General features: G+C 57.0%; 1 protein-coding gene across 12 annotated transcripts in view; it reads left to right on the top strand.

Moving 5' to 3' along the window:
* RBFOX3 (RNA binding fox-1 homolog 3) overlaps nt 1-22,086 on the top strand; it is a 434,946-nt gene that overhangs the window by 342,581 nt on the left and 70,279 nt on the right. Inside the window, exon 1 of one of the 12 annotated variants that reach the window (XM_036910463.2) lies at nt 20,556-20,724. The exons of 7 other annotated variants lie outside the window; for them this stretch is intronic. In XM_036910463.2, coding sequence (XP_036766358.1) covers nt 20,620-20,724 — 105 coding nt within the window. In that variant the 5' untranslated portion in view covers nt 20,556-20,619. Of the gene's footprint in view, nt 1-20,555; nt 20,725-22,086 lie in introns of those variants that run through there. 4 more of the 12 variants (XM_036910461.2, XM_057501768.1, XM_036910462.2 and 1 more) reach the window with 4 other exon arrangements.

Below are 22,086 nucleotides of genomic sequence, written 5' to 3'. Positions count from 1 at the left end.
TCCATTTATCTTCCTCCATCCGTGGCTTGTCAGCAGCTGGGATTTGGAGCACCCTGCCCACGGCTCCAGAGGATGAGCGGGGGGATGCGGCAAGGGCTTGCTGCCGCAGGGTCAGAAGCGGGGCTGCAATGTGCTGAGCTGAGCATCTGCAGCCTCGCCCCTCCCCCACGGCTGGAGCCACAGCCCCCTGCCGGGAGGCAGCAAGCCCCGGTTTTGGATTTCACACTGCCTGCAGGAACCCGTGTTCCCTGAGCCCCCTTCCATCACGTCCTGCCATCTGCTCCATAGCTCTGGGCACGTGGGCCAGCCTAGGGTCTGGAGAAGGGCTCGGTAACCTCTCAAATTTAGCACCCTGAGGGTGCCCAGAAGCCCGAGCTGCATACTACATCCTAACCCCATCCCCACCCTCTCCCAGCCAGGCTCAGGATGCGCAGGTGGCGGGCGGGCAGATGCTCTCCCATCACCTACCCAGGCCCGCCTTCCTGTAGGGCAACTTGGCAGAATGTAACATCCGACTTTGTTACAGAATGTAACAAAGAGCCATCCGACCCTTTGACTCCATAATCCCACTCCTGGAACCATATTCTTGGGAAATAATTCAAAAGAAGAAAAAACCTTGAAGTACCAAGGTATTTATAGCAGCGGAAGCCCCACCGGCCCCGTGCTACCTGTCCGGCAGGCAGGTAATGGTTAAGTGAATTATGCAGCAGCCACTCGTGGGGATATTAGGCGCCTCTAAACCTGATGGGTAGGAAGACTTGATACAGGGAAGGTGTCTTTGAAATATCATTAAGTGAAAAAGTAGGACACCTGATTACAACTAGGTAAAAACTATAATTACGTATAAAGATCAGATGAGGCCACAAAATACTGGAGATGGAAGTGTTCAGATGAAGAGGTTGGGGGTCTAACTCTGAAAAAAAATATGAAGAAATAAATGAAATTTAACAGTAGAGTAGTCTTCCTCCAAGACCGGAGCCCCATGTGCTTTGGGGCTCACCTCAGCCAGGGAGGGGGCATGTCAGTCTGTCCCTTTGTGGCAGGGCTAACCCAGCACCGTCTGTGCCCACGTGGAAATGCACACGTGAGCCCTGCCCACTGCGCCTCTCCCTGTGTAACCACAGGCAGTTGCCTTTAGCTTATTTTTATCAAGCAAATGGCTCTGTGCAGACACCTGTGCTGGGTGCTGGGCGTCCGAATGAGACCCTTCCCTATGCATAGGGGGACAATGTGCACGCCCAGAGGAGGACACTGACCTGGCCCCACAGAGGAAGGAGTATTCCAGAGTGGTCCCAGCAGGAGGGATGGCCAGGCACATCATAAACCACCCTCCAACTAGTGGCCTGGCAGAAGAGGGGAAAGATCGTGTGCAGACGGAGGGCGGCCTGAGCTGAGATGCGGGGTGATGTCTGCCTGCTTGGCAGGGGAGGAGCAGGACCAACCCCAAGCCCGGGGACGTGGCCTGGAACAGCTCTCACTCAGGTGCCAGGAAGGGGTATCTGTCAGCCAAGCAGCCCTCACTTGCGGCCAGGCACCTCTGCTTGCCCAGAACAACATTCTGTGGCGAGGCCAGCAGCTGACTGTTTCTCCGATGAAGATACCGCACAGGGAGCAGGCTGGAAGCTGGAAACTGCCCAGGGAGAAGGGAGGTCACCAGTAGTTAGAGACCCCAATGGAAAGGAAGCCATATCTCCTCCCCTTCACCATCCCACGGCCCCTAGCACCCCCAGTCCCTGATGGCTGCGAACCTGAGGGGACCCCTGGTTTGCAGGCATCAGGACCTCAGGCTACTGGCTGCTGGGGGTGTGGTGGAGACGGCCGCACCTAGAGCCTTGGGCCTGTGCCCGAGTGCTGTCTGGGAAGCCGCAGAGGAAGGCCTGCAGCCGGAGAAGCGTGCCCGCCGAGCAGGTCTCAGCTCCGCTGTCTCATTTGGTTACGGTTCTACCAACCAAGGCTGGAGACTGTTTCTGCAGTGACGGTGAATAAGGCTTTCCTAGGAGCTGCAGGCAGGAGAGGGGGGTGAGACGGTAGGGTGAGAACAGAGAAAGAGAGATGCCAACACTGGCCAGAGATGGACCACCACCCCCTGCCATGCCCACCCGCAGCCCACGGGGCTCCCACAGCCTCTGACTTGCAGCCCGCATTGTGTTCAGAGAGAAGCGAGACAGCGATGAACTGTACCACTAAATAAATAGTCATTTCCTCAATTCATAGGCAAGACTGGCTAGATATAAAGGAGCTGGAGATGAACCGGAGGAGATGAAACAGGTTGAGAGAAAGCAAGAGAACGAGCACACAAGTGGGGGAGTCCTGGGGGTGCCCCAGAACACACCTGAATCTCCACGTGGCCCAGGAGAAAGTTCCACAGAGGCTACTGCTCCCCAGAGGGCAGCACTGAGATGGCACAGACGAGCCCTGGGAAAGGGGTGCCTGGCTCAGGGGCAGGGACTGGAAGAGGGGAGAGCTAGGCAGGCCCACAAGAAAAGCATTTCTTCCAGAGCGTCTCGCTCCTGGGTGACGTCCCAAGGAAGCTCACTGGCCCAAAAGCAGAGCTTGACACAAGGGCTTGCATGCAGGAAGCTTATTTTGGAAAATGGTCCAAAGGAAAAGGGACTGCTGGGAAAGGTGCAGTGCGGAAGGGGAAAACCAGTCCAGGTGGCCTATTGAGTTGATGAGCATGGGGGACACTGAGGCCCAAGCCCACTAGGACTTCCCCAAGGAGCCATGCAGAACTCACCTCAAAACCATGCATGGGAGGGATGGGAGAAGGGAGTTTCAACTGCCAGCTCCCCAAACCCACTGGGAGGGTTGCCCCAGGGGGTGTTAACTGCAGGCACCTCCAGGTTTGCTCCTATGTCGCTTCTTGCAGGCATCCCATGTGGTGGTGGCCTGGAGGAGACGGAGATACGCAGTTTGGCTAAGAAAAGGGGCTGCCAGGGCACGCCTGTGGACAGCTGATTGCTGCAGCAGAGGCTGGGGTATAAAGAGAGCTGGTGGGGGGCAGTTGTGCAAGAAGTGTGTGATTTGGTGCACCCCTTGCACCCCTTTTCTACCCAATCCATCCCAGAGTCTTTAAGGACAGCCAGCCTCAACAGCCCTCAGGAGTCTATGCTGTGTTTCTCTTATCAAGATGTGCCAGAGATTCTGCACCCCCTGCACACCCACCATGAAGCACACCTAGCACCACAGGAGTGTGTGCACAGCACCTCGGACCTGCTGTGGCGTGTGCCCTTGCTCTGGGACCTACTCACCACTGGTTGCCTTTGAAAACAATATATGCTGCCTCCAAATCCAGAGAGGGCACTACGTTCTGTGCCTTCTTCTTGGCAGAAGGGAAATAGGTCACAACAACTTCCCTTTACATAAACTTCAAGATGTCCCAGAATGCCCCAGACTCTAAATACTTCACTGATGTGGCAAGTCATGGATCTTTCTGGGGTCTCTCTCTCACCCTCTGTCACACACGTCTTACTGGGGCACTTGGTGGGCTCAGCTCTTCCTACCATCCAGTCCAGTGAGGACCATTTCCTCTACACAGTGGGCGAGCATGATGGTCTCCAGAATGGCAAAAAGACCAAAGACCCTGTAGATATTGTGCTAAAGAGGGTAATTATGGCCCTGTGGCAAGACAGTAAATGTGTGTTGCTATCCTTCCCGTATAAAAGCAAAGAGCTTTTAAGCCTCTTTACTGAAAGAGATTGGTAAAAACACATTTTCCGTATCAACAACCATGTACCAAGTAATAGAGGCTGTGTTGCTCCCTCCCCGTAATTCAAGCCCTGCCGTCTTGTGTTTGGAGGCTGATTAAGTTCACGGTATCCACCATCATCCACCACGATTCTCTGGTCCTTACAGGTGAATTGAGCAGGGCAGTGGTGGGCACCTCCACCCTTGCTTCCTTCAGGTCCTAGATGGTGGGTCTAATCTCTGCAGTTTTTCTAGCTGATAGATGGCGAGCGGAAAGGGGGGGTGCTCTGATTTGCTCTCTTGGCTGGACTGGGCCAAGATTCCTGGGCTTCCACTTGGCCCTTCCAGGTCAGAGAATCAATATGAGGGTTATGCCAATGCTAAGTATATTCACCCAAATAATGTACTCAGTGCTGAGGAAACAAACTACAGGATGGGTCTGTGGACCTACTGGCCACACTGTAGGATGAACTTGATCTTGATCAGAGAGTCACGTGTCTCTTTCCACAACCGAATGCTCCACATCCCGTCAGCCCCTCTTCCCCATGCCCACCAGTAAGAGTCTGTGTAACTGTGACAGTTCTACATGCCAGGAGTTGTCTTGGCCCTATGGGCACCAGCAGTGGGGTCCTTCACAAATCCATGATGATCGTCCAGTCCCAGAACCCCACCCCAAGAGCTGCCTTAGCTTGTTTCCTCCGGCACCAGGCCCTGGGGAACCGCTCACAGGCAGGGAGTGTGTTCTGGGCAGTGCACGGGAGTGAGAGGCACTGGGGAGAACAAGGCAGGGAGGGAGGGAGAGCCAGTCCAGGGACGTGGCTGAGCTGATCCCCACTGTGGGTGCCTCGGCCGGAGCTTAGACCTGCCGCAGAGCCTGCAAGGAGCCATGGACTAGCCCACCAGAGGGATGAAGAGGGATTCTCCACCAGGTCCTTTCTCCCTCCAGTCAGGGACTGCTCCCCACGGTATCCACCCCCTCAGACTTCCAGGTTTGCCTGTGCGTCAGGATGGCTGAGCAGGTTCCCGCAGCCCCGCCCAGCAGCAGCAGAAAAGCCGCGGGGCAGAAAGTGAAAGGCGTGCAATGCACTAAGGGGCAGGTGCTCATAGTACTACAGCCGCAGGCAGCCAGCCGCCCCGCAAAGACGGAGGGAAAGGAGGGTGGGAGGCACGGCACGGGAGGTGGCTGACGCTGGGCTCAAACTGGGAGATCTTGGGCAAGTCCCCTGCCGGGGCTCACTCTGCTTGTGTGCAGCACTGGAGTACTAATACCACTTGGCAAGGCTGGTGTGCAAGTCACACGCGATGGTGTTGGTCTGTAAGGCGTTTGGAAGCTTTGGAAGCTGTCCAGCCCTGCCCTGCGGTAAGGGGTTTGCCCGTCTTTGAACATGCAGGTGGCACCCTGGAAGCAGCCCCAGCGTCCCTGGGCTGCCCCTCCTTCCAGAGCGCCCAACAGCCAGGGCTCTCCTCTTTGGCTGGGACAAGAGGTCCCTTCAGATTGGACAGAAGGAGGGGGCACAGCGCACCTCAGGCACACCCTGGGGACCCTCCCCCGTCTGCGCCCTTCCCTCCCCTGCCCCCAGGCCAGGGCCTCCAGAGCACACAGGCACCGAGAGCGTTCTCCCAGGAATGACTGCTGATACTGCAGAGACGTGCATCATCCCAGGGCTGGGACAGCTCTGAGTGAAGCAGGCAGAGGAGGATGAGAGGCCCTGTGGGGAGGCGGCGGTGTGAGTTTGGAGCTGAGCATTCAGTCCCCGGCCGCAGGGGTGGAGGTGCAGACAGGAGGTCTGAAAGTCGGAGGCAACTTCTAAGGAAGTTTTCCTGAGTCTGCCCCAGGCTGTTCCTCAGCCTCCCCCAGCCTCCAGTGGAGTCAAGGAAGCGTGTGGGAAGGGGTGAGGAGGCAGAGAGATGAGCACAGCACCAGGCGAGCGTGGAGGGACCCGGCTCCATCTCCACGGGACAAGAGGAGTTTATGATTGTAAAAAGTGTGATAGGCTTGCAGACGCATTTTAAATATTCCATAAAATACAAAAGAGAGAGAAATGATCTCCTGAGAGGCGGACAGAAACGTCAGTGCCCCCGAGTCAGGAGAGCCCGCACGGCAAGAGACCGGGGACGGCAGGCGGGCAGTCCTGAGGCGCCTGTGCTTGGCCCACAGTCCGCTGACGACCCCACATGTGCTCCTGGTAGGAAGCTTGGTTGTCTGCAACCCAGCAGCTTGCCGTCACTGTGTTGTGGGGACCAGGATATTCCCCAATTCCCCTCTTTCCACCTCTCCCACTCCCTACACCTGCCACATTCCCTTTGAAAGTATCCGGAATGACCTCTCCTGACACATTGACTTTGGAGCCCCAAAGGGCAGATCTGTTCCGACTTGGGGAACAGAGAGGAGGGTGGGGAGGAAGGGCCTCTGGTTAGGGCCGCGCCTGGCCACCTCCGTAGCTCCTGATGTAGCTGAATTGGATCAGGATGGTTTTATATTTCACCTTTTGTTTTTGTTTTGTGGGAAGAAAGGGTGATGTTTAAAAACAAAACTAGGACAGGATGGAAAGAGGAGAATGGGGTCTTAGGGAGAACAGAGGCGCATGGGAGCGGATGAACAAGGGATGGGGGAACTAAGGGATGGGGGGCAGGGACGGCTCGTCCTGGGGGAATCGGGGCATGGCTGGCCCAGCACCCGCTGCCAGGGACACCTGGGGATGTGTGGGCTTCTTTTGCCTTGGTCTTCCCCGCTTGGCCCGAGGAAGGGAGCCCCAGTACTTGTCTCTGCGTCCGGCTGGGGACCAGGGGGCTCAGATCAGTCCATCAGGTCAGTTTTTGGGGGGTTTTGTCACCTTCCCCAGCAAAGGTTCGCTGTCTGGGCAAAGTTCCTTTTTGTTCTTTATTACCGAGTTGATGTGTGGGTTTCTGCCAACCCAGCAAAGCTTTCTTGGCTTCAGTTCCTCCCCACGGACGTGCTCCGTGAAGCCTCATGGCCCAGCGCACAGCCCCCTCTCTGGTGCAGCAAGAGCCAGATGGTGGGGGGCCACGGGGCTGTCCTGGCCACTGCTGCCTCCCCTGCCCCAGGGGCACCTCTGTCCCTCTCGGCTCTGTGCTGAAGCTGCCCCTACCTTCTGGCTCTGTCTGCGGGGCTTGTTTCTTCTTCTTATACTGGGGGCAGTACAAGTGACATGGCTGGTACCCACCATATCCAGCAGCTGATGAGGGGGTTTGGGATGTCCCCTGGAACAGCATCCTTTGCCCCACTGGGATTTGCCATAGCAGAGAACGTGTGTCCTGCGGGCTTGCCACTATCCAGGGGCCTTCCAGTGCCTCTCTCCATCCCTGATACACTGCCAGCTTGGGCACAAACCCGAGGTCACTTTGTTTATGATACGCACACTATGATTTGGCCATCTGCCATCTCACTAAGTCTTGGGCAATGGTTAGGGTACTTTCCTCCCTGCTTTACAGATGAGGAAACTGAGACAAGGAAAGCTTTAAAGCAGGACTGTCCACTAGAACTCCCTGCAGCCATGGAAATGGTTTCTATCCACTTTCAACACAGGAGCCACCAGCCACATGTGACCGCTGGGCACTTGAAAGGTGGTGGTGCAACGGGGGAACTAGAGCTTCACTCTGACTTAATTTTCATTAATTAGACTTTTAAAGACTTACTTAAGAGCACCTAATTACTTTCAGAACTGGAACCCGAGCAGGCTCCTCTAGGTCACTTGCTCCTCCCCTCGAGGTCATTGGCACCCTGCAGTCCCCTGTCGGGTTCAGACGCTCCAGATGTCTGGCCTTCTCCTCCTTCACTCTCACCTGGGCTAATTTCCCTCCGAGGTCTGCAGCACAGCACACCTCCTGGCTCTGATTCCCACCCTTGCTGCGGGAGGGCGGGTCCCAGAGGCAGAGCAGGTGTGAAGCCCACCTGAGGGGTGTGGCCTGCTTTTCACCAGCTTACAGAGGTGGTACCTCGCAGAGAAGCCCCAGAGCGGAGGGCGCTTGCCTGCCGCTGTGCACTAGTGCCCTTGTCCGACAACCCCTTGCTGCCCCTCTGGCCCTGCCTTCAGAGAAGACAGAGTGAGCCGGCCAGACCCACCGTGTGCCTTGCAGCGCCCACCCTGTGAGCACCGTGCGGCCTTCTCTGAGCAGCTTTCACTCCACGGACACAGCCCCGCTTGCTTTGCACGGGCCCAGCCTCTTGCCCGCCTCCTTCCTGAGAGCCAGCTCTCAGCTTACGGCCTCACAGCTGAGCTGTGATGATTTGCAGCTTCGTGGGCTCAGCATCCTTGCAGGAGTGGATTTATATCTTATCACCGGAAAATGGTAGAATACTAGGCTTCGAATGGCTCAAAGGCATGGAAAGGGCTTCTGGCATCCCTAAAAATCACAGCAGAGCGGCCACAGGCCTGGACAATGGGTTCTGGGGTGTCCCTTACCGTCTCTGAGCTTCAGTCTCCCCCACTGGGCCTGTATGTCTCTCAGGGTTGCATGAGGCATGTTGAAGTGACATATGTGAGCTGGCGTGTGGGCCAGCACTGCCAGTGTTTCACTGTGGCCCCTGAGAGCTGGAAGGACATCCCCAGTCAGCCTCCCCGCAGGGTGAGCTGGGCCGGAAGCAGTGCCCCACGTGGATGGAGAAGGGGCAGGTATAGGCAGGCGGGGCTTCAGAAGGAGCAGCCACACACGGAGTTTGCCTTCTCGTCTGGCCCAGTGTAGGGAACGACCATGTCCCACCCGTGGTGCCTGCAGGAGGACAGCCCACCCCCCACGCTCCTGCTGCAACATGAGGCCCTCAGATGGTGAGGCCACTTGGCATGCTAAGAAAATCAGAAGCACACCAAAGTCATGGATGCATGTTGTCTTGGTTGCCCAGTGTAGGGGCAGGACCCCCCTTCCACACCTGGAGATCTTTCTATGGGTGTGGTGGGTTGGGGAGGATAAGAAAGGTGGATTCACTGTGTTTTCTCCTTCCTACCCAGCCCTACAGGGGACTCTGGGGCGGCCATAAAGAGGGGCATCCTGTTATATAAAACCCCTTGGCCACCAAAGGTCGTGATTCCAGAGGGAAGACAGGCACCACCCACCCCCAGCCGCATGGAGGAGATGTCTGCTGAAGAAATACCTGCTTCCTGGTTTGCCCCAGGGAGAGAGTGCTCAAAATAGCACCAGTAGAGAAAGGCGTGGAGAATGATGGAGAGACACAGACACAAAGACACGGAGGGAGAGACTCAGAGAGAGGAACCCAGAGAGAGACAGAGAGCAAAATATGCACACTTCCCCCCAAGAGATGGCTACAAGTGGGTGCACGTCTCACCTCTGCTTCTGCCTCCCTGGGAGAGAAAACCCAGCTTCTAGGATCCAGGGTGTCTCCCAGGCCTCCACATGTCCACCCGTGCCCAGCCACCCACATAGGCAGAGGCCTTGAAGCAGAAATTAAGGTGCCCTCTGTCATTCCTCCTGGCTGATATGAAGACGAAGACCTGGCACCCCCTGCTTCTTTGTCAGTGGGTGTCAGGCCACACCAGGGGGTCTGTGGCTGGCTCCCACATGGTGGTCCCGTCTTTCTAGGGCACACGGCTCCCCACCAGCCAATGTAAGCTCTGAGAATGCAAACAATTTAGAGCATAAGCCAGAAAAAAACAGTAATTAGGAAGGTAAACCCGATGCAAAAATAAGCATCATGCATTTCAAATTCAAACAAGAATTATTTGTGGACCCTCTGCTCTTTCTGAATTATCAGTAGAACATTCCACTCCATTTGCACAGATAAATTGAGAGTTCACTGTGCTCTCCAAGGCCTGGGAGACCATCCGGGCGAATTCAGTCCGTCTGGGGAGAGAGAGAGGACACTTCACTGGCTGTCTCATCTGGCCACTATGTAGTAAATGGATCTAGAACAAAGCCTGGCATTTTGAGGCACACAATAGATATTTGCTCAATTAATTAACATGATTTATTGAGCATCTACTGTGTGCCAGCTCCTTTGTAGATAGAATGGCTTTGAGTGCCCACAACTCTAGGGAGGGATTGCTGCCCCATCCTTACAGAGGCAGGAAGTAAAGCTCAAGATGTTGAGCCACTTGCTCCAAGTCACATGACTGGTCAGGGCAGAAATGGGCATGCCTCCAGGCCGAGTGACTCCTGAGCCTGAGGGGGCACCACGTCCTGCTGGCGGAGGCTGTACATCTGGTGGAAGGCAAGAGACATAGGATAGTCTTCTTACAAGCTTGGCTCCACTTCCGTCCCTCTAGCAGAAGGGGGCGACTCAGGCCCCACATCCGGGGTTCCACTTTCCACCCTGGGACACCCCCTGCTCAGTGTTTCATCTTCTCCATCCAGTGAAGTGGAGAGAATGGTGAGCCACCCCCTGCCTCCTCCCCCCTCCTTGGAGGGGCTGGAGTGTAGAATGAGGCTGCGTTATCTGGATGCCTGAGATCCGATCTGCCCCGAGCATGAGGATGGCCTTCCGCTCCACGCTGGAGAGGGAAATCAGTACCCTTACCCAGGGGCCAAATGCAAACAAGTTCAGCCACTGGGGCATTTTCTCCCAAAGCAGGTCAGGAGGCAGAAGTGCCAGCCACAAGCTAAGGCCCCAAAGCTGAGCGGTGCTCAGGGTGCTGACTTCCTTGTCCTGCTCTGGGCAGGAAGGGAGAGCAAGAAGGGAAGCCAGTCCTCTGTCCCCACTGGTCTCTGGGTTCATGCAGTGGCACTGGCTGCAGTTGTGGACATCAGGAGCAGTCAGAACCGCAGTGACACACACAGATTTATAAAGCAAACGCTATTGCTGGACATCTGTGTTTGGTGGGAGAGTCAGTGCGTGCTTTCTGCCAGTGCAGACTTGCGTTTTCTGGGCCCTGCCACAAGAGGAGACCCGGCTGGCTGTTCCTTTTGCGTCCCACCATGAGCCAGGCTCTGTTGTAGGCAGTGAGTGGAGAAGTGCCAGGGCTGAGTGCAAAGACACGGCCCCTGCTCAAGACCAGTGCCGCCCAGCGGAAGTATAGTGCAGCCACACGCGTCCATGTGTAACTTCCCAGGAGCCCCACTGAGAAGTAAAAAGAAACCAGTGAGACTAATTTCAACAATATACTTTATTTAACCCAATATACCCAAAATAATATCATTTCAATGTGTAATTGGATGCATACATTATTTTCTCATTCTTTTTACTACCCCAAGTCTTTGAAATCCGTCTTGTATTTCCCGCACACTGAATCTGGCGGCCCCTGTGATGGACAGCTCCAGGTCTAGAGAAAACTCTGGAAGAAGCAGGAGGCAATGCATGCCCAAATCCCTAGCAGAACACCCTTCCCCGGAATCAGTTTCCTTCTTACAAGTCCCCTTGGGCTATGCGGGTGGCTGGGATCCCAAAGAGAAGCAAAGAGTAGAAAGTAATCCAAGTCCATTTCTGCCAGACTAGGGTCTGAAGGTGCATCATGTGCAATATGGACAAAGTTGGTATCTTCATGGAAAAGTGAGCTACCAGATGTTTTTAACCGATTTCTTTTGAGAGGACAGTGACCCACCACACAGGGAGAACACCAAGATGCTCTTGTTCATCTCCAGCTCAATGAGCTATTCCACTCTGCTGGTGCTGACTCTCCTGTCCTGTTCTTCTCCAGACCAGGCAAGGAGGAGTCAGGGCTGCCCCCCAAGCCCAGAACACCCACCTACCCTGTTGGTGTCCAGTCACTGTCCTGTGTGCCAGCTTAGGTGATTCTGCTTTTAAGCAGCCAACCAGTCACTCTTTCCTCCAGAGCAGAAACGGCCCGCTCAAGGCTCCATTGACCCTCTCCACGGCATTTACTCTCAAAAATACAATTCCAATACAGTAAGGATTCTAGTCTCCCAGTGTGGATTTCCAATTACCCACACTTGGCCAAGTGGCAGCCACTTCATTATAATTCTGTAATTGCCATATAGAATTCCTATATATTTACTGTTAATTTTTAGCCACTGCATCCTTCTCTTAGAAAGTGTAGCAATAATTTGAAAATCTATACATGATATTTTCAAGTGGATAGAGGCAGACTGGGGGAATAAATCCAGTGGGGGCCAGATCTACCGAAAATCCTACTAAAACAGCAGTAGGGGTAAGCAGGAGAAGGCAAGTCTGGGGCTTCCTTCAACTTGGATGCAAACATTTCTTGCTAATATGTGGTTTGTTAGTGGCAGCAAGGATTGATCAGAGTCTGATCCAGGAAGATCCTGCTCTTAAATGAGAACGGCTTTGCACACCGGGTTCTCCTTAACAGGCACATTCCCTGTGCCCACTGGGAGGTAATTTACAAGCCTGGCTTCCGAGTGTAATCTGCCTGCATTGTACTGCTCCACGGTGCCTCCCCGAATTGCTACAAGGACCAGGTCTATAAAAGACACTTCTTCAGAGGAAATGGCAGCCACACAGGCATTCCTCCCCAGCCCCCTACCAGGCAAGTGAACACCCAGGTGCTAAGCAGAGAAATTAGCCTGCCTTTCAGGAAATGCTAATGAGGCAAGTTGGGAGGGATGAGGTTGAGACAGAAAGGAAATTGTTGGGCCCACAGAGGCCCCGGGCACCAGGCACTAGAAGGGAGATGGGCCAGGTAGTCCTAACTAAGAACAGCCCTGCTTCTCTTTGGGGAGGTCTCATCTCAGGTGGTCAGAGGAAGAGAAAGCTGGTTCTGGAGAAAACCTAAAGGGAGACGCCGGTGAGAGCACACAGGGTCGCAAAGGAATGCAGAAGGCTCATTGTCTGGAAAGGATGTTTTGGTGAAAGGCAGCAGTCATCAGAGCTAGCCCCTGGCCACCTCCAGCAAAGCAGTGAGGTCATTGACACCTATCTGCGTTTTGGCTCAGGAAGGCGGGCAGGCAGGCCAGATGCCCCAGGGGCTGGCTGGAGCTGTCCCTGGTGCTGAGGAGCTCACTCTCGCAGAGTTGAAGCGCTGAGTCCTTCCAGCTTTTGTTCCTGGCTGCCAAGAGGGTTTCAGCCATGGACATCCACATCTGGTCCCCATTTCCCCCCCTGGAAAAGGGAAATATTGGCTCCAGGATAGGGAGGGTTATCAGGTGGCAGCAGTGATGAGAAATTGGGCCATGGAGCGATTTGAAGGCCCCAGCGCTTGATCTCTTGCGGTGCTGGCTCCCTGCAGCTTTGCTGCTCCCGAGTTTGGTGACCTGAGAGAATTAAAGCTGCCTTAAATACAGTCTCTGTTGCCTGTATATTAATCAAGCAGGAATCAAAAGTCACAGCATCCTAGGGAAGTAAGAAAAGGAACAGACGGCTCCCCCCATCTTAATGCAGCAACTCTTGGCGGGAGGAAAGGCGGGGAGCTGCTGAGAGCGGCACAGGGCCCTCAGCCGGCCGCCAACTTTCCCCAGACCTCCTTGCCAGTGAGTTCTCAGAACCCTCCTGCCTTGGAACTGGAGGGGTGTATTGGTGCCAAAACAGAGCTGGACCCCAGTGCTTGAGTAGCTCAAGAAACAGGAGCATTTTCCCTTAGGAGCAAGAGGGAGTGGAAGGATGGAGGGCTAGCAGGGGTGCGAGCCCCAGAACAGCCTCACACCCAAGTCCCCCACACTTCCACAGGGACATCCCCCTTCCCCTGCTCTGGGCAGTCTTTGTGGGAATCTAAAGAAACACCAGCATCCATGGTCCCCTTCTCTGCTGCATTGTATTCACAGTGGGCAGCAGCAATTCACACAACTTCCCTGATGTGTCTTGAGCTGGCATACAGGGTCCTGCCTACGCTTCCCTCCTCCGTGCCCTGGTTCGTTCTCTTCAAGGCCTGAGAAAGGAGCTCATATTTGGCCTCTCTCATTCTGGGGGTGCAGGGTGGAGAGTCTGCAGGTAAATGTCTGTTCCTTTACTTCCTGGCAGATGGGCTTCTCCCTGCCACCTGTGAGCCCTGGGACAAGCTCAGCTCCCATTAGCCTCCAGTGGAAGAGCCTCCCACACCCAGCCCCGACCTCTGACCTCCGGCCAACTCTCTGCTCCATCTCTCAGGTCCTGTCTGCAGCTTGGCCACCTGACACGGGGCACCCACCTCCCCAGGGCCATGTGCTCTGCCAGAACGGCACTGCCTCTCTGGGTCTTTATTGCTTTGGGCTCCTAATGAGCTTTTAATGAGCTGATGCTTTGGCTTTAAGGGGCATGAAGGGGCAGAGGAAGAGCTGATCGCCAGCCCCCTCACATTCTGCTTCCTGAGGCCCTGAGGTTGCTTTTTAACTCTCTGAGTTCTGAGGCTGGTGCTACAGGCAGATGTTTGATCCAGATTCCTTCCAATCTGTCCCGAGTTTGGAAGACATGGCTTTCACAGTCCCTGGGTCCAGGCCAACCCCTGGCCATCAGTCCCTCTCAACAGGGCTTCGCTGAGTCTCTCCCTTGGTGGCCCCTCCTCACCAAAGCCTGAAGGAAGGGACATTGGTTTCTCTGTTAAATGAGATTTTGTTTAACTGACGGCAAAGTGAAGAGGTCAACTACTCCAATTGCTGTCTTTATGGAGAGGTGGGAAACAGGGGGATGGGCCCTTGCCTCTACTCCAGGCAGCTCAGACCATCTCCTGCAGATGAAAGAGCAAGCCTGACCTCTCCCCATGGCTCTGTGCTTAGGGACCCCGAATGCATTGTTTCCTTGGTTGGGCTCTAACTGAACTTGACACAAATTCATGCTGGTCACAGCAGCAAGAGATTCCCAGACTGCGGCACGTCACGCGTAGGTCCTCCTTCCCAAATCCCGAAGCAGGCAGGGCTGTGTGGGCCCCTCCCCGGGAACACGCAGTCTTGCTCTACAAGTTCTGCTGGATTACCTGGTCCCTCCTGGGAGTCACAGGAGGGGACAGGGCTTCAGAGGCTGGTCCAAGCTCGCCTTTGTCTCTCCTTCAAGGCTTTTCCCTTTTGAATAAAATTAAGGTGGAAAAGGCTTGTGTGAGACACAAGTCAGAATTTCTTGACAGTCAGTGTGATAAAAATCTGAATGGGCTCGCCAGAGGGATGTCAGAGTCTCCCTCAATGGAGTGCTTTAAGAAAAAAATTTAAGAATAAAAAGCGCCTGTCCCTGAAGCCTTCAGTGACTGCCAGCTAGAAGGCAGAGGACTGGACAACATGATCCCAAAGTCCCTTCCAGCCCCATCACCCATGCCAGTGACTCTTTTCGCCTGGGGAATGAGGGTGACCCGAGAGAAACAAGAGGCTAGAGCTGTCCCAGGTGCTGAAGGACAGCAAGCAGGGCTGCCAAGGGGGGTTTTAGAGATCAGGACAGCCAACTCCGGGTGGGCTGCATGGAGCAGTGAGTTCCGTAGGTTTTTCTTGGCCTCACAACCTCTGCCCGCGGTAAATCTGCAACAGGAGCCCTGCCTTGGCATGAGCAGAGGCTGCCGACAGTCATGTCTGCACTGGGAACCAGGCCACCCAAGGGCGTTTCATTGGTGACCAGAGCTGGAATCTTCATTTCCAAGCAAATATACAGACTTCCTGCGCCTCTCAGGACTCCTTTCTTTTCTGTGGTCGTTTGCAGTGTTGGCACAGGGCACCAAGTAGACATGCACAGATTTAGGTGGGACAGGGCTTCCCAGTGATGGGACAGGCTCAGAGTGTGGGATGAGGACCCAGGAAATTGAGCATCTCATGGCAGATCAGCCAGGAACCCTGTGGAAGGGCCTCCTCAGTCCAATGGCAGCTTCTCTCCTTGGCTTCATCATGGAGTTCAGCCACCCCACTGAGTCCTCACGACCTCCTGCCTAATGAGAAAGAGGAAATTCTAGATAATTGCTGCACAGACCGAACAGCGGTGTGATTAGTAAATGCCCAAGCTATTGCAAATGACGATTCCATTAACAGATTTGGTTTGGGGTTGATCCTGGCAGGAGAGAGCGCCAAGGGCTAATGGTGAGGATGCTCACAGAAGCGCAGGAGCCAAGCACAGTTGTAGAAAGGAAGCAAAAGACTCGTGTGAGTCTGCAAGCCAGGAGGCTTGTTTTCCAGCCTAAACTCTGCTTCTAATAAGTGGTATGACCTTGGGCCACCTCTGCGATCCTAGAAGTGTCATCATCCACCGCCTGAGCATCACTCTGCCTTCCCCATCTACCTTAGGAGGATCAAGTGAGATCAGACACATTAAGGCTCTCTTGCAAATGTTGGGAAGTTTGCGCTGAGCAAATGCAGGTATTTTTACAGTTAGCAATCAATAATGATGATAAATCACCATTTTTTTTCCTTTGTGCACTCTCATTCCTGGGAAGTTTAAGCAAATAGTCAGACTCTTGAGACTTTAGATCATAGACAGAGATAAAAATGCTGCTCCCCTTCCTCCCCTGGCTTCTGTGGGATTCCGGGGGCAGTATCCTGAATGGTGGCTTGGCCACAGATGGCACCTTAGAGCACAGATCTATTTCTCCAAGGTTCTTTCAGTCCATGCTACCTCCTAGCCAGGAGAGCATGGACCAGATGCAGCAGGAGCCTGCAAAGCGCTTTCCAGGGCTGCAGCTGCTGAGCCCTCTTACCCACCAAGCCCCGAGGTGCAACATCACAGGGCTAGCTGATTTCAGATGTTCTTTTTGCTCTGGGCCGCACTCTCTCCCCCATTTAGAAGGGAAGGGAGAAGTCCTGGGGGCTCATTTAAAATGAATAAAGCTTGGCAACAGTGCCGAGTAGAAAAAGCAGAGTTGTTCGGCACCCACAGCCCCTGCTCTGAGAGCATTCCTCTGGCTCCCTGGCCCCGAGGGGAGAGAAACTTGCCAAAGAAAGATGTGCTTATAACTGCAATCCTGTGCAGCTGCTGGCTCTGCCCGTATATCTGAGTGTGCCCTTTGCTTTCAGTCTCCCTGTATTTATTATGTTTAATTTTGCAGGGACATGGTTGTAAGTGAGACAGATGGACCCGAATGTGGCTGGCAAATGCCTCTTAATTAAACAGATAAATAAACTTTCTTTGCACACTGATTTTTACTTTTGCTGCAGTCTCAGCTGGGGCCAGGGGGACAGCACCAGTGGGTAGGGGGTACCCCTGAGCCGGAAGGTGGATGCTGGCCCCGGCAGCCTGGGCCGGGACTGGCCTCCTCTCTGCACTGCTGAGTACTCCGTGACTCAGGGATGCAAAGGGGCCCAGGGGTGGGGGGCACTCCCAGTGCCCCCACCTCACAGTCCTGGCAGCGAAAGGAGGCTCTGGCCAGAGTGAGCGGGCCCTCTGCTGGATACCTCCAAGGAGGCCTCGTCCGGCAAGGCAGCTCTCTTCCACCCTTTGCTAGCAATTTCCTCCTACAGGGGCTCCTCTACCCACTTTTCCACTCTTCTGGGAGAACTGGGCACACCAAGATGAAGCAGAAACAGCCCCTGTGCCCAGGATAGGGAAGCCACGGCCTCTGGGAATCTGAGATTCCCAAAGAGCTTCCTGTCTTCCACTGGACACTTCCTGATAGCATGTGTCAGAGGCATGCCAGCAGCCCCGAGTCGGGGGCTTCCCCAGCCTCCACCCCATTCCCTTCGGAGTCGGGGGGCATGCATTCCCCTGGGAGAGTGTTCAGTTGGTGAAGGGAGAGTCTGGTTGGTTCACATAAGAGAGGCTTCTTGGGTCACACACACACAAGCCATGCCTACCCTAGCCCACCCCACCATGGAGACACCATTCCTGCCTCTGTGGCCCCCTAGTGCTCATGCCCAAGTCTGTGCCAAACACCCCGAAGCTGGCTCCGCTGGAAGCATGGAGCTCACTGTTGGTCATGGGTCAGCTGCAAATGCAGACAGTGAGCTCACCCCTTGTCCTGGGATGCCTTTGCCAAGCTCCACTCTGTCCTCCCTGCATGGGTGAAGCTTGAGGATGCCAGCCTAGGCACTAAGAAAGGGCAGGCCCATGAGCACCCCCCACCTGGCCCCCCAAAAGGGCAGCAGAGCTTGTTCCTGCTGGAATATGCTCCTGTGCAGCCTTGGTGATTTCTGGTGGGAGGGAGGGGAGTTGTCATAGACAACAAATCATTTGGCCACAGAACTGCCTACCTTTTGTTAAGAACACAAGTCATCTTGAACACTTTTGGCACATGCTTTCCCAGGAAGACTCCCACATCCCCAGTTCAGAGGTACGCCCCAGACTGAAACCTTGCAAGGCTGCATGGGCCTAGGTCTCCCAGGCAGGCTCACTCAGGGAGGGTGGGAAAGGCAGGTCCTGCCCTGCATGGGGAGAGGGGCCAGCACCCAGCAGGGCCTCCTCCAGGGAAGATGACACAGGGTGTTGGGGGCAGGAAGGAGCCAGGAGATCTCCAAAGCCTTGGAACCTTCCGGACCTTTTGAGGTGCCTCCTTGACTGATATTTATAGTGGTGCCCAGGAGCGCAGAAATAATTACAGCTCAGTTCCTGCCTCCTAACAAGGCCCTTCTCAGATTCAGGGCGAATAGGATATTTTTTTCCTTGGCTCTTTTTTTAAGTAGTGAATATGAGTACTAGATTGACAGCTCTTCCCAGCTCACTGCCTCCCTTCACCCCAGAAGCGGGGGCAGCAGAGCACTGGGCCCCGGGCTTCCCCCATCTGCCACTCAGGGCCACCCACCCTGGCCCAGGAGGCCCTGGGGGTCCAGCAGGCTGTGAGTGGTCCTGGGGAAACTCGTACTCCGCTGCCTAACGAGCCGCCCCCTGCCAGGCACTGGAGGTCCCAGGTGAGGAGGGCCAGGTTCCCGACGGCCATGAGGACAGCACAGACTCAGAAGCAATGACGGTGGACACGGGGTGCCATTGGGGCACTCCTGGGAGCACCACTGGGGGAGTCCAGAGCACTAGTCTCCTTCCTCCTCCAGTCCACAGAGAAGAAGTGGCTCCAACACCCCAGGCAGCAGGGTCACCCGCCCAGGGGCGCTGCTCTCTCTACAGCAGCCTTGCTACCTAGCCTTCTCGGTGCCTGGGCCGCCAGGACTCTTAGACGGCTGTGGCCGACTCACCACCAGGCTGGGTCTCAGGCTGGGGGTAGGGGCAGGGGTGACCACAACCCTCACCCCTGCCAGGAGCTCTTCCAGCCTTCGCGACGCTGTGAATCTGCCAGCAACTCCCCGCACTCCTGACCCCCAGCTCTCAAGGGCAGTCTGACGGAAGCCCAGCTGCAGCGTCAGGCTGTTTCCTGGCCTGGCCCCCCAAAGGACCCCCTCAGCAGACACAGGCCTCCCTTGATTTGCCAATTTGAGTGACTGGCTTGTGATGGAAGTCATAAGCCCAGGGAACACTGTGGGAGGCGGCGGGCACACAGCCCTGTCCTGAGAAATAAGCCAGACACACAGGTTCAAATCCTTTTTCTGGAGGCATTTTAAAATCCTGTTTTCCTGTTCTCAGTCTCTCTGGAGCCTGGGTGTGATCAGCTGGCTGATGGAGGCAGGTGTCTAGACATGCTCCCTGGGCCTGACACTCTCCGGAGGTGAAGTTTGAAAACAGGTGGCGGGGCTGGAAGGCCCGCAGCTGACCAGGTGCGAGGATGCCTGAAGCAGCAGTGATGCCAAGGCTGGCGTTAGCGAGCACCCTGGGTCTCTCGGGGCTGAGGACTGGGCTCTGCATCCCCCCTCTTGGCTCCCAGGCCAGCGGTCTTCCCATTACCAGGTGGTCCCAGCCCTGCCTCCCTTCAGAGTGGGGCTTGCCCTCTGAAGTGAGAGGAGGGTAACCACAGGTTCCTGTAGGTTGGATGGGTGAGTCCAGATTGGCACCAGGCATTGGATTTGCCCCTTTCCCAGAGGAAGTATGCCAAAATAGGGAGAGAGACTGGGCATGTCCCCTGCTGTCCAACAGTGGCCGGGGTAGATGGCCTCTCACAGCCATGCTCACCTGTGGCTTGTCCTGGTAAACTTGAGGTTGGACAAGGGGCACCTGGGGAGTGTGAATATGTGGCAGGCCCATGGATGTGTGCGCGGCTGGTGAAGCTACAGATTTACACGCACCTACACACACATAGTCACAGTGGTGGTGTTGGGACTCAATCAAGACCTGTGCCAAGCGCAGTCTGGGGTCAACGGTGGGTACCTGTGCACTCCCGCGGCTGATGTGTGCACACCAAGTCCAGTGGGCTTGGGTATCGGGAGGCGAGGATGCATTGCCGCCAGTGCCCCTTGCCCCTCCCCCCTTACTAAGCTGCACAAGACCACGTGCCTGTGGCAGGCCTGGGGTATAAATGGGGTCTGGGGGCCCCGGGGAAGACAGGAGAGGCTCCCAGGGGCTGCAGCTGGGTTTGGAAGCCCTCAGCAGCAGGAGAAGCTTCCCCAGCGAGGAAGCCTCTGCGTAGATGCCCTCATTACATCACCGACAACCCGCCACTGAGCCGGCCTCCGTTAGGAGAGGCGCTTCTCTGGACGCCAAGACGGGCGAAGCGCCTTCCGGTCGGGCCGCAGGGCCGGCAGAGCCGCTCCTCCTCTCCGCAGGGCCGGCGGACGGAGCGGGGGCACAGGGGGGTCCAAGACCCGAACGTGGGGAGGAGGAGGGGCGCGGAGGGCCGGTGGGAGCGCGCTGGCGGGCGACGGGTTAAATGCGGGATCAGCCGCCGCGCCGTCGTTCCGGATTCTCTTCCCTCGGCGCGGGGCTGTTTGATGTCGGAGTACGCCAGGGACTCCCCTCCCACCGCTACACACGCGCGCCCCCGCGCACACTCACACACGCACACGCACCGCTCTTTGCAGACAGCGCTCCGGTGGCTCCAAAGTGCCTGACTCCCGCCCCCCCCCGGCCCCGTTCTCTCGCGCACACAGCCTCTCCGGCCACATTCTCGCGCGCGCTCTCCCCAGCATCCCCGCCCGGACACGGGGCCCCGGGCAGAGGCGCGCCGCTCGCCTGCCGCGCCTCCCTCCGAAGGAGCGCCGCGAGGGGGCGGGGAGGGCCGGGGGAGGGAGGGGAGGAGACCGAGAGGGCGCCCGGGAGGCAGGGCGCGCGCACACACCGAGGGACGCGCGAGGGTGCGAGCCGCGCAGCGAGCGCAGAGCTGCCCGCGGCCGCCGGCGCCCCCCTGCCGCCCCATGCTGTGCTCCATGGCGAACTCGGGCTGCCTCCTGCTGTCCAACTCCGGCAGCATGCTCCCGCACTCCGTGCCCTGCCCGCCCGCCTTCCTCTACCTCCAACAGGTAAGCGGCCCCCGGCCCGGCCGCGGCCCCCGCCGGCGCACGTGCGCCCCGCGCCGCCGCCCACCGCGCGCCCGGCCGCCTCGGCGCCGCCGCCGGGGCCCCGCTTCGCTCCCCGCGTCATGGCGCCCGGCCGGCTGGGGCGAGCTGCGCCCTGCGCGGCGGCCGAGCGCGGGGTCGCCGGCAAGCGCGCGGCGCCCGGCTGGGGGCCGGAGTTTGGGGCGTCGCTCGCAACTTTTCTGGAGGCGCGGGAGGGGGCGGCGGGCGGAGTCTCGGGGGAAGCCCTAGGGGAGGGGGCGGGGGTTTTCGGCGCCCGGGTCACTTTGGGGAACTTCGCTCCGGGCCGCGGGGGACGCGGGGAGGGTAGTTAGCCCCTCCCGGGGCGCGTGGGGATGGCCGGGAGGCCGCGCGGGGGCGGCGGCGCGGGCGCCGAGCTCTGCTGCAGCGGGGACCGCGCACGGGCCTCAGGGGAGGCGGGCCACCCACCCAGTGGGGCTGGAGAGGGAGGCTCCGGGAGCCCCTGGCTAGAGGGGGCTGGGGCCAGACTTTTGCGATCTGCGGGGCTGCGCAGGAAGCTTGGGCTGACGAGGGTGGCGTGGGGGGGGGGGTGAGCCAAGCCACTCAGAGTCCCTAAATCCCCAGGATGCTCCACGGAGAGGTGCGTGCAGAGCATCCGCTGCTGCCTGCCCACCTGCCGGGTTGTGGGGCGGGGGCCTGTGATCCCACCCAATGCGGAATCAGTGCAGTCCTGGGCCTGCATTGGGGACCGAGGGGAGACTTCTCGGCTACCCCAGGCCCTTTGGCCTCTCGGGGCTGCGGTTCCGAGTGCCAGCTCAGCCAGAGCGGGCCACCCCCGGGGCTGCAGTACCCTGCTTTACCCACCTTGGCGCCCACACCTCCCGGCCTGTCCTTTTTCCTTGGTTTTGGGGCTGCCTTCCCCATCTGAGCATCCTCTTCCTCTGCCTGGGACTGCAGGGGCCCTGGCGGCTGCTTGAGGAGGCCTGTGGTTTGAAGAGGGGCCTGGAAGGCCCCAAGAGCTCCAGGCTAACCATCAGGCCTCTCCGGCCTGGCTGAAGGGCTCCTCTGTAGGACCAGGTATGCACCTGGGCTGAGCGAGCAGATGGGAAGCAGAGGGTAGGGGGTGCCAGCTCTCGGGGGATGGTTGGGGTCAGGCCAGGCCTACTAGTCTAAGTGGCCATGTTTCTCCACCGCCTCCCCCATGCCGTGTCTGAAGGGAGGAACAGAAGTATGTGTTTCTTGGAGACAGCGACAGGCTGCAGGTGGTGGGCTCTTGTCTTCTTGCGTCCCTTGGGCCCTCCAGAGAGCCAAGAAATAAGGAGCAGCAAGAGGTGGTTCAGGAGGAGC

This window comes from Manis pentadactyla, chromosome 4 (assembly GCF_030020395.1).
Source record: "Manis pentadactyla isolate mManPen7 chromosome 4, mManPen7.hap1, whole genome shotgun sequence".
Classification (NCBI taxonomy): Eukaryota; Metazoa; Chordata; class Mammalia; order Pholidota; family Manidae; genus Manis; species Manis pentadactyla.
This window is presented reverse-complemented; position numbering and strand designations above follow the sequence as displayed.